The 12,237-nt window shown below is 45.0% G+C and overlaps 1 protein-coding gene and 1 long non-coding RNA gene across 2 annotated transcripts in view; one reads left to right on the forward strand and one right to left on the reverse strand.

Moving 5' to 3' along the window:
- Positions 1-11,159, reverse strand: part of PYGB (glycogen phosphorylase B) — a 58,700-nt gene extending 47,541 nt beyond the window's left edge. The window contains exon 1 of the mRNA XM_029919324.1: positions 10,820-11,159. Within this exon, the coding sequence (XP_029775184.1) occupies positions 10,820-11,062 (243 nt within the window). The 5' untranslated portion in view covers positions 11,063-11,159. The remainder of the gene's footprint in view (positions 1-10,819) is intronic.
- A 98-nt stretch (positions 11,160-11,257) lies between these two features.
- Positions 11,258-12,237, forward strand: LOC115275486. Its single transcript, XR_003901583.1, has 2 exons — positions 11,258-11,660; positions 11,933-12,237. It is a non-coding gene; the product is annotated as an uncharacterized LOC115275486 (long non-coding RNA).

Consider the following 12,237-nt stretch of genomic DNA (forward strand, 5'->3'; position numbering starts at 1 on the left):
AAATAGTAGAAATAATGCACAAAATTTTGACAGATTACTGTAAAATAAATGTACATTAAGTAGAATACTTGCAGTTGTAAAGATGGTGGAATAAAAGTGTCTCTACCCACTTCTGAAAACTCACTGATGGAAAGTCAGGACAGATAGAACTAAATTAGAAAACTGGCCCTTATACCTCTTCACCACCAAGCTGCAGGGTGGGGACAAGGGTGATTGTTCACTGCTTTTCTGAAGCCAAGGAAAGGATAAAGTACTTTATACTCATATGCATGCACGTGCACACACATGCACAACCATACATGGGCACACTTGCACACACAAGCATACACTCACACCTGTACACAATTCACTAATTCGTACATGTGCACTCACATGTATACACTCACATGTGTGCATAGACAAACACATGCACACATTCATAAATCTGGGACTCAAGGAAGGGCTGCTCACTCCAGGTTGCACACACAGGGCCCTTCCCCCATTATCCAGCTGCAAACAGCGGGTTCAGGAAGTGTTCCTTCCACTCAAAGAGATGGAACTCAGGATCTACATCCTGAAATTTAAAACAGGAAAACAAGGGTGCCTGGGTGGCTCAGTCGGTTAAGTGTCTGACTTTGGCTCAGGTCATGATCTCATGGTTTGTGGGTTCGAGCCCCACATCAGGCTCTGTACAGACTGCTAGCTCGGGGTCTGGAGCCTGCTTCAGATTCTGTGTCTCTTTCTCTCTCTGCCCCTCCCCTGTTCACGCTCTGTCTCTCTTTCAAAAATAAATAAATGTAAAAAAAAAGTTTAAAAAAACCCCAGGAAAACAGAACAGGAAATAAAAGGGGTAAAGAACACTGAGCATTTATCAAGGAACAAATACAATTTGTTAATACAGACTAATCCGAGACATCAAGAAACACTAATAAAGTAACAAAAGAACCACACTAAAAACAGGAAAGTAAAATAAATAAGAGATAAAACCACTACAGAAGTAGAGGCACCACTGAATGCAAAACGGGGAAAGCTGGAAACAAAAACCTGGCTGGAAAAGTGAACAAAATGGGGGAAAAGCATGAAAAGCATTGGAGAGGAAAATATCCATATGGAAGACAAAGAATCTAACATCTAAAAATTAGTGTCCCTGAAAAAAGAAACTGAATAAAATTTTAATGTTTTATTTTAACATTTTTGGGGTGCCTAGGTGGCTCACTCAGTTAAGCATCTGACTTCAGCTCAGGTCATGATCTCACAGTTTGTGAGGTTGCAGCCCTGCATCATGGGAGACTGCTTGGGCATTCTCTCTCTCTCTCTCAAAATACATAAACTTTAAAAAAAAATTTTTTTCACTATATAATTGAAGAAAACTTTCTATACATAGTTAAATCTATGCATACATACAAAGAAAAACCATGCCACGTTCAGTCTTTGACAGGCTTTTCTTATTTTTTCAATCATTTGAATGTATGGCTTCTCAGTTACTGCCCAGATTCCAATGTCCTTTAATTCACAAACATGGCAGTGCAGCAAATGCATCCACATCCACTCTGATTAGAGCTGCTGTCACCATTGTTCATGGCCCATTGCTTCTTCCCGGATGCTATTTACTCTGCACTTGAACTGAGTTATTGTCATATGGGGTTTCCATAGCACTGTGCTGTCCCTCCCTCCACAAAGGACTTAGTAACCGCTGAGTACACACTGAGCCCAACAAAACCCAGCGATCTGAGAAGAGTGTGAGTGAAGGTTCCAAGCACAAGCATACACTTTTCCTATGTGCACAAGAAGGCTCACTTCTCCCCCACATATCTACTTCTGGGGTTCTCCCCCGCCCACCCACCCCATGGAAAGGTTGTATAACAAGTTGGAAACTCAGAAATATGATCAAAATGTTTTCACGTTGTCTTTAACTGGAACTATGTATTTAAAATTTTCTTTCAACAAGGGACAGAGACATAGCATGAGCATAAGAGGGGCAGAGAGAGGGGGAGACACAGAATGCGAAGGAGGCTCCAGGCTCTGAGCTGTCAGCACAGAGCCCAACAAGGGGCTCATACTCATAAACCATGAGATCATGACCTGAGCTGAAGTCAGATATTCAATTGACTGAGCAAGCCACTGAGACGCCCCTGGAACCATGTATATATATTTTTATAATAGTGTATTATCAAATTTATTTCCATATAACACCCAGTGCTTCTCCCCACAAGTATCCCCCCTCCATGACCATCACCCCCACCCCCCCTCAGCCCTTGGTTCGTTCTCAGTATTCAGTAGTCTCTCATGATTTGTGTCCCTTTCTCTCTCCAACTCTCTTTCCCCCTTCCCCTTCCTATGGTCCTCTGTTAGGTTTCTCCTGTTAGACCTGAGTGCAAACATATGGAACCATGTATTTTTAAAGCTGTAGTTTGAAAAAAAAAAAAAAAAAAAGCCTAGCTCAGAGCCTGGAGCCTGTTTCAGATTCTGTGTCTCCCTCTATCTCTGACCCTTCCCTGCTTGTGCTGTCTCTCTCTGTCTCTCAAAATAAATAAATAAATAAATAAATAAATAAATAAATAAATAAATAACAGAAAAAAAAATTTAACCTGTAGTTTGATCCCTGCTAAAGTTCCTAACTTTTAACCAGCACTATGAAAAGACCTTGACTATTATTTTGTAATGCATAAAATGTTGGACTTTGTCTTAAGATCTTTCAGTCTTGGGGTACCTGGGCAACTCAAAAATGGTTAAGCATCTGACTTTGACTCAGGTCATGATCTCACAGTTCTTGAGTTTGAGCCCTGCATTGGGTGAGCTCAAACCCTACTCAGTACTCTCTATTCCTCTCTCTCCCCTTCTCTCTGTGCCCCTCATGGGATTCTTTCTTTCTTTCTCTCTCTCTCTCTCTCTCTCTCTCTCTCTCTCTCTCTCTCCCCCTCCCTCCCTCCCTCTGTCCCTCGCTCACATGCACACACACTCTCTCTCACAAAAATAAATAAATAAATGTTACAAAATGATATTAAACAAAAAGATCTTTCAGTCTTTCATTTTCCTTCCAGGTTGAGCACAAATGTCAAGGGCTCAGCAGTTTATTTAATTCTGCAAATAGTTCCAGGCAGCCTCCGATGTACCTCTGCATACAAGGGGAGCAGAAGTGGAGGCATCAGGGCTCCCCTGGACAGCACCCACTCAGAGAAGCCAGGCTGTAGTTGGTTCTCAGTTAGGCAGAGCCAAACACCTGTCCAGCCAGAGCCCTGTTCTCTGGCCTGTGATGTGTTTTCTGTTGTTGCTGTCTGTGTGATTTGTTCCAAGAATTTTTATAACTACAAAAACATTTGAGGAAGCTCCTCAAATGTGTTAAATTTCTTTTCCCCAGTTTCCTTAACATGGTTCAGAGTAAAACCAAACTGAAGAAGGCTTGCCAGAGGGGCTGCCCAAGGAAATGCACATACTTTTGAACCACGCACCCTGGGGGCTAATCCTGGTTCCTGGTCTGGCCAGAAGGGTGGCCTGGATCCCTTCACCTCTCTGAGAAATACCACATCTACCTTGGGGTTTAACACAGGCTAGCTATGGATTCAGGCAATGTTGGTCCCCTTACTGGGCTAGATTTTCAGGGAGTATAACAGAATCCAATTCTGGACAGAACCACCTGAGGACACAGGCTTGGTGCAAGAAAAAGCACAGGGGGCTCACCTGCAAAGGGCCAGCTCCTTGCTGTCCCCGAATTCTGCTGCTGCTGCAGGCCCAAGGCCAACTCAGACCTTGCCCAGTCTCTTCCCACCCCTTTCACCCCACCCTCCACCTCCCCAGTCACCATCTGTGCACCTGTGGACAGGGTGTCCCAGCTCAAGGACCTCTGGTGAAAGAATCTGATGCTCTCCTGCTTCAGCATGAGAGCGACAGGGACCCCTTTAGCTCTCTACAGCAGTTTTGGGGGCCTGTGGCTTGGGGTCCTGAACCAGTCTGCTGACCTGTCTTGTATGGTCCATTCTTGCAATATGACTGTTACACATGTTAAGTGGCTTAGAGGCAGCCTTAAATTTTTTTAAATTGGGTTTATTACATGCAAAGTCTACACCAACAGGTAGCATCACAGAGAAACACAAAAGAAGCTCCTTCTTCAACATGAAGAGATGAAAAGGTGACCAACACAAACACACAACATAGTAGTCTCCTAAAGACATCTTAGGAGTTAAGGAACTTGAATTGTGGTGGTGCTTAAAAGCAACATGCAGAGCCTCATTTTGCTCTTTACACAATGGAGATTCATGAACAGAACTGGAGTTTTAGAGACCTCCAATCTCTTTTGCCTCTCCAAAAAGACTGTTTAGAATCTTTATTTAACAGAAAGCACTGAACACTGTACAGGAAGAAGGAAGAACTCCAATACTCAGGGCAACAAAATACAGACTTGTGCAACTGTTTTCACCAAGAGGTGAACCTGTTTCTACAGGCAGATCTGGCCAGAGATGTGCTATCCTCTGCCCAGGAAAAGGCAGCAACACTCCCCATCTACCAGATTCTGTTTATGCTACATCTTAACATGCCAGCTATATCGCTGTGCCTGGGCACAGAAGACTACCAGCTCCCTGCCAGACAGAGCTGGCCTGGACAGGACACAGGGACAGAGACCACTGGCCCAACACAAGGTCACCATTTCTGGTGAGCTCCCCAGCCTCGCCAAAGGCACCAGGGCGCCCCTGCCCTTGCCAGCCCAGCAAGTAGACTGTTAGGGGACAGCAGCTCTCTCACCTGCTAAACAGCTAAGGCTCATCCTCATCTTCACTGGCCATCCTGCTTCATATCAATTCTGCCGCGTCTGAGAGGCTTTTTGGAGGATCACACTGACAACAGCTTTATGAAACCACCACTGTGTTTGCCGTAAGGATGCTGAACATTTTCTACCCCATCTCTTATTCTCCCAACCTATGAAGTCCCACTCAAGCACGTTCTTTTAGAATTAAGTGCCAGGGAAACTTGGCTTCTGGTAAGTAATTGGCAGATTTCTGTCTCAATGTGGATCACAGATTTCCTAGGACTAGAACACAGGTCCGTTTGCTCAAAGTCAATTTGGAAAATGTAATATATAATAAAATAATAGGGTTATTTTATCCCTGACCCACAGAGATCACAGAGATCACTCAGCTCTATGGGGAAACTTATTTGGCACTCCATGACATTACTTTTTTACAATCCTCTGCCTTCTGCCTTCCATGTTGTTATGCTCTACAAAATGTCTCCTCACTCTCATCCCCAAGTCAATCACAGAAGTCTTATTATTGCCAGAGAAGCCAGAGCCTAATCACTTATGTTAAGTGACCTGGACTATGTCAAAGTATATTTATAACTAGTGTGGTACTAGTAAGCATTTTCATCCTGAGCTTCTTTCACCTTTCATTTTAAATGATGTTTCAAGGCCAAGAAGACACTCAGCTAGAACTGAAACCACATATAATTAGTACTCCAGGAGATCCTGTCAAAGACACTGTCAACCAAACTCTTCTATGGTCTGTTTACCTTGCTAGCTTTGTGTTCATGTCTCTTCCCTTCACCGTGTCCTAAGAACCCTACTCTGTAGAAGGTAGAAAACAAGCCAGCTATCTTCTGTTGCTTATTTGCTTCATGCCTCAGAATGTTTTTAAATGTCTTTACGCTGTGGTCTGTTTAATGAAAAATTAGATACAATCCAAAAAGACAAAGTTCCCCCAATTTTCTTATTTGTATTTCTTATTAGTGAGGCAACTGGCAGAGCCATACAAGATCTATAGGTGACAGCACCATGTTGATGTGCATATCCTGGGTTTAGTTGTTCACAGTGTTTGTCAAAGAGAGTCTACCTGATTTTTGGAAGCACACACTCAAATATTTAAGGGTAAAGGAACATCAAGTCTGCAACTTAATTTCAAATGGTTCAGAGAAAAATGTACTAATACGTAGAGAAAGAGACAAATGTGTTAAAATGTTTAATGCTTGGAAAATCTACACAAAGAGTGGGAATTTATTGTATTATTCCTGCAATATTTAAGTCTGAAGTTATGTAAAATACAAGTTTTTTAAAAAGTCATTTAAAAAGGGCTGGGGGGGGCACCTGGGGAACTCAGTTGGTTAAGCATCTGACTTTAGCTCAGGTTATGATCTCACAGTTCTTGTGAGTTCGAACCCCATATCAGACTCTGCTCTGACAGCTCGAAGCCTGGAAGCTGTGCTTCAGATTCTGTCTCCCTCTCTCTCTCTGCCCATCCTCCACTCACACTTTATCTCTCTCTCTCAAAAATAAATAAGCATTGGGGAGAAAAAAAGGGCAAGGATTCAGAAGTGAGGGCAGTTAAAATATTTCACAAAAATACAAAGGGTCCCTGTAGCCTCTACAGCACTTGGGTATTAGAGATCTCCAGAGAAACAGAATCAACAGGATATGTAGATACAGATTTATTTTAAGGAACTGGCTCACACAGTTGTGTGAGGGTCTGAGACTAAACTCTCAAGACTTTCAGGCTTTTGGAGTGCCAAAGCAGTCTGCTAGCATAATCCCTTCCAGCTGGGGAGGTATGATGGGGGAATAATCAGTCTGTTCTATTAAGGTCTTCCAACTGACAGGAGGCCCACCCACATTACAAGGGTGATCTGCTTCACTCAAAGTCCACTGATTGAAATGTTAATCTCATCTAAAAAACACCTTCACAGAAACATCCAGAATAGTATTTGATCAAATATCTGGGCACTGTGGCCCAGCCAAGTTGATGCAGTAAATAAACCGTCATAGCACTTAAGAGCACAGGACAAACTGTCTTCTAAGAAAAATCATGGGTTACACTCTGAGAGGTTCCTTAATCCCATAAAGTGATGGATTAACCCTACCTTCCACTTGGCTAGCTGTCAGGTTAATCAGCAACACAAAACATCTGTTCCTTGTCAAGCTTCTAGTCAGGGAAGATAATTGAGCTATCTGGTGTCAGAGAAGCCTGCCCATGGGATACAAGGTCAACTTCACAAGACAAATGGAAACAAACCAAAACTCAGGGTGTTAAAAAGATTCCAGTGGCCGGGCTCACCACTAATTAAAACAAAACCTTGTAAGTGGGGGCTGTGGGCAGACAAAGCTGCAAAAACACTGTGCTAGATCTTCTTCCTTTAACTCCAGGGTCCAGCCAAACCTGGACAAAGATTAATTGTATTCATTATGATTATTTTATTTGAAATATTTAAGACTGCAGTTTGGGCCCCATGGTGGTGGTGGTGGACTCTTGCTTTCTTTGATCTACTATTGTGGCTATGCCATGAGTTTATGGGAAAAAGCCATAGTAAACAGACTATTCCATCCATTACAGGGATGCAGTAGGCCAGTTGTCCACATTGTACACTACCCACTTTAAAGTCCCACAGAAGGTATCTCACACCTGCCCATTCTAGAAGTTATCACAGAGATCCCATGACTCCCATAAGTAGACATGAGCTGCCATTTGCTCTAGGTGCCAGAACTTAATGTCTGCACTTTGTGTCCTAACACTGCTTTTGAACGCAACCTGTTTCCCTACCCTTACTCTCTGGCCACAACTTTCTCTTTGAGATCTTCTATTAATCTGAACCTTCTGTGTCATGCTTGCTTAGGCCTTCTTCAAGTCTTTTTGGACAGAGATGGAATGTCAATATAAAATGGAAACATTTTATTTTTGTTTAATTTTTTTTTTAGATTTTTTTTGAGACAGAGAGAAGCACAAGTGGAGGAGGGGCAGAGAGAGAGGGAGACACGGAATCTGAAATAGCTGAGCTGTCAGCACAGAACCTGATGTGGGGCTTGAACCCATTAACCTCGAGATCATGACCTGAGCCAAAGTCAGTCACTTAACCAACTTAGCCACCCAGGAGCTCCAAATGGAAATATTTTATAAGCAAACACAAAGCCACAACTTTTTAGAATGGCAAGTGACTTCAGAAAAGGACTACCTCCCTCCCCCCTGTCATTTTAAAGATGAAAAAACTGAGGCCAAGAAAAGTTAAGAATCCCAGCCAAGTCCAAGGTCTCATAGACTGCATGGTAAAGCCAGGACTAAAAGGAGCTTGGACTCATATGAGCCATCCCTCACCATCCATCTCTTTTCTGTTCCTGAATTCAGAGTGGAGTTTTCTCCCAGACTCCTGATCTTGTCATCACCTCAGAGAATCCTTGAACCATCTTTAGAACTAAGTGCTACCTCCTGCCAAGCACCAACCTCTCAATTTTAGTCAGATTGTTTTAACTTGATTTGCCAGGCCAGTTGGTTGCCTGAAAGTTCTTTCCCTGAGCATTTAAGTTTCATTTGTTTCTACTGTTACCAAAAACAGAAGGCTAAAAAGGGTTCTGAAACAACAGGTTCAGCATGATACTATTTTCTGTAATAAAAAGTGTTTCTACCTTGGTAGAAAAGATGTAGAACACAAATGTTTACAGTATTTATCATGTTTTTACTAGATGTTGCAATAATTTTTTTTTCATTCTGGCTTTTTTGTTTTCCAATTTTTCTTCCAATAATCATAAGAACTTCCATAATTGTTTGGAAGACAAAAAATTAAGTAAAAGCACTCTAATGTATTAAATATAGATCATCAGGCTCCCCCAGTCAGAGTGGGACAAATCCTCGAGGCCATACCAGGCTAGGGTGCAGCTTTGCAGGATTTTTATTAGAAGACTACCTCCCATCAGGCTTGGACCCTTGTGAGGCTTGTTTCTGGTCCATTACAAGCAAACATAGCACTTCTGCAGAAAAAGGAGAGAAGCAGCTTATTTTTCAACATGAATTAGCCAGACCAAAGCACAAATTCCAATTTTCCACTTTAAAATGGCCTTCCTACCCAGGACAAACAACGTTCTACTTACGGGCTATGTGGTTTCTAATGAAATTTTCTCTAGACAGAAATTTTTCTGCCTGTAGTCACTACAGCAGGCAATCAAAACTCAGACTTTTTAATGAGGATCAGCAAAGCAGTTTTGTTAGAGGGATTAATTCTGTTCAGGAAAGATCATTTCCATAATCCCCGAGCCCATCACTGTCCTTTTCAGGCTCTAATTATACATAAACTCTCTAAGAGGAACCCCAAGGTGTTGGGGTGTGTTCTGGTTCAAGTCCAGGGAAATGTCCTTGAATGTGCAACGCAAAGCTGTGCCCTTGTCATCCACTGCCCTGACAACAACACTGATGTTGCAAATTAGAGCTCTTCCATCAGCAGGGAATTCTGGGGAAGCCACTGCCTCTTGGCCAGTTTCCCTGGCAAAATCATCCTAAGCCCTTGTAAAAATCTGTATTAGTCACTTAGTACCACTGCTATGCTCTCTTGCATACTAATTGTGAAGCAGCTTAGCTGGAATTCTAGTAACTTTGTCCTTGTTAACATCTCTAATATCTAACAAAAAAAAGAGTGCTCCAGAGTAAGTTCAGAAAAGCAATGAATCTCACTCTTAACAATTATTAAACATTTTTTAATGCCTCATGAAAATACTCTAAAATAATATCAACAAAGCAACTACATAGTGCCTATATGTATACTGCAAAACAAATCTTAGCAAACTGGCTTCAGGCCTGCAAGTGTTTCCTTTCTTCACCAGTCACTCTACCTTAGTATAGAGGAAAAGACAAAATTCTGTGGTTAAGAGCAAGCAAAAATACCCCAAACAAATGCAGCAGGTGGGTGGCCAAGACTATGACAGGCCTATCCAACTACCAATGATTATTTAATGACTTGGAAAGCTGTTGAAAAAGTTACAAATGTCGATGAATGAAACAAAAATCACAAAGTTGTATATGCAATATACTTTTTAAAATGTGTGTATATATTTAAGAACAGAAAATGATCTGAAAGGACATACACCTTAATTTTAATCTGTTTGACAGTAATGGAGTCACATTAGTGACTTTTTTTCTTGTGTATTTTTCTTCCATAAGCATAAATTTCTGCAAAATATGAAAAGTAACAATCTCCATGATTAACTACTTAATCTCCGTGAACTTTAACCTAACAATGTTCTTCAAGGGAGGTGTGGAAACCCCAAAGACAGAGCCTTCTTTTAGGGCTTCTTCTCTGAGTTCCTGACCCCTGCTTTAGGAAGCACCCTCAATGATTTTCTTCCGATCATTTTTGTCTAGCCAAAAAAAGCCCCACAATCCCCTGCAGATGACTGAGCTCACCCCCTTCCAACACAAAACTGCCCAGGCCTGGATCCAGTCCCCTTTTCTCTCACACTCTACTGCAAAAAAACAAAAGGTGCGGGGCGGGGGCAGGGGAGGAGGAAGCACTGACTCTGCAGCCATCACCAAAGCACACAGCTAGAAACCGGCTGGAAAATTACGCCAGGAGTGCAGGGCTCAGAAGACTCGGGGAACAGTGGAAGCCTGCAAGACCAAGCTCCTTGTGCAAAGCGACTGTGGACTCGGGCCTAAACAGAGGAAGCCGAGGCTATGCCCCCCGAGACCCCGAGTGTAAACAACACCCTACTCGATCTGCTGTAGGCTACAGACCGGATCCGCTTTGCGCCCGGGGTTGTGGGGCGGGAAGTACTGGGCCAGGCCTGTGCAAAGCTGGCTGACCCACCAGGGGAAGACGGTGGGGGGAGAGGTGACCCCAGTCAAAGCTATTTTCATCATCGTGGACCACGATGGGCTGCGGGGACAGACAGAGGTGGCTGTGCTCAACGTAAAAGAACCTCAAGAACATGGGCCCTACGTACATCCTTCTGGGAGAGGTCCATCGCTTTGTCTCTTCACAGGGGCCCGTGACTCGAGAGACACAGCACAAGGGCTGCCCTTTTCCGGGGCAGCGGGCGCGGTAGGACAAACGCAGTGACCCTGGGCAGGCGACCCTGGCCTCCCTCAGGCCGCCTCACCTTGGGGTCGCGCTCGTAGTAGTGCTGCTGCGTGCGGATCCAGCGGCCCACCAGGTGGTCGCGCACCGTGTGCGCCAGCGCGAAGAAGTAGTCGCGGGGTGTGGCCACATTGCGGTCCTTGACCAGCGTGAAGTGCAGGTGCCGATTGAAGCTCTTCCGCACTTCGGCCACGTCTCCCAGCCCCGCAATGCCGCGCACACTGATCTGCTTCCGCTTCTCGCTGTCAGTCAGCGGCTTCGCCATCGCGCGGGCCGAGGAGGAGGAAGACGAGATGCAGAGCAGGAAGGAGCCACCAACCGCGAGGATGCTGCGGCGCTCTGGAGCCTGGCACTGCGGCGCCGCGGAGCTGGAACGGGCGGCGCCTGCGCGCTGCGCCGGGGCGGGGCCAAGTGGAGTGGAGGGGCGGGGCCGCGGGAGAGACGGGCTGGTCGGCAGGGGCTGGGTCTCCGGAGAGACTGGGCCGGGCCCGGGCAAAGGTTTTAGTACTTGGACGTTGGCAGGGGTGTGCCTTTTTATAGGTGTGGAAGATGAAGTGACCTAACCAGGCCAACCAAGAGCGGGTGTCTGTCCCCAAGGTAGCCAAGCCCAGACTGGGGGGACGCGACTGAAGGAGGACTCCGGAGTCGGAGCGTCGGTCCTGCCTACCCCTCCCCGACTCTCCCCCAAGCTCATGATGGGGGACCCTGTCATCGCGGCTTTCGAGATTTCTGGGGCCGGCGTCCCTCGCCCAGTCAGGGTCACCGGCTGCCCCAGAAGTTCTCTGGATGCTGGGGTGTGGCCAAGGCCTTGTAAACGGAAAGGAAGACCGGACGCATGCTAGAAATGCAGCCGTCAACGCCTGGTGGGTTCAATCTCCTGAACTCGGGGTGGGGGGTAGTTCTGAAAACACCAGCTAAGAATGTAAAACTTTGTTTAAACTGAGAAAGTGCCAGCCTGTCTGCGACCCTCCAACTGAGATGACGGACATGGCTGATGAACAGGAGACAGCGTTCCCCAGGGACGCTGCAACCTTAAAGGGTCACAACTACCCTTCTGAGGGACCACCGCTCCTTACTCAGAGAAACGTTATACCCTAAATCACAGGCCCTCACTTTTCTTTTTAAATTCTGCCAGGAAGAAGGAAAACACCCCACTCTGGCCCAGGATCTGGGTCACTATGAATGACAGAGAGGCAGATTCCTCCACTCCACCTAGGTGCGAGCCTCACCTAAGAGGTTTCTGGACACAGCTTCCCAACCTGCATAACACGGGAATTCCCAAGGAAACGGTGCCTAGGACCACCTTGCACGCATCCTTGCTTTGCTCTGAGCCTGTGAAAACACTGCTTCATTAGAGTTTCACCTTGAAATGCCCCATGGTCCTACCGCCTGCAGTTACTTCGTTGAAGTGAGTCAGTAAAACCAATTTTGAGCCACTTG

The sequence above is a fragment of the Suricata suricatta genome, chromosome 12 (assembly GCF_006229205.1).
Source record: "Suricata suricatta isolate VVHF042 chromosome 12, meerkat_22Aug2017_6uvM2_HiC, whole genome shotgun sequence".
NCBI classification, from domain to species: domain Eukaryota; kingdom Metazoa; phylum Chordata; class Mammalia; order Carnivora; family Herpestidae; genus Suricata; species Suricata suricatta.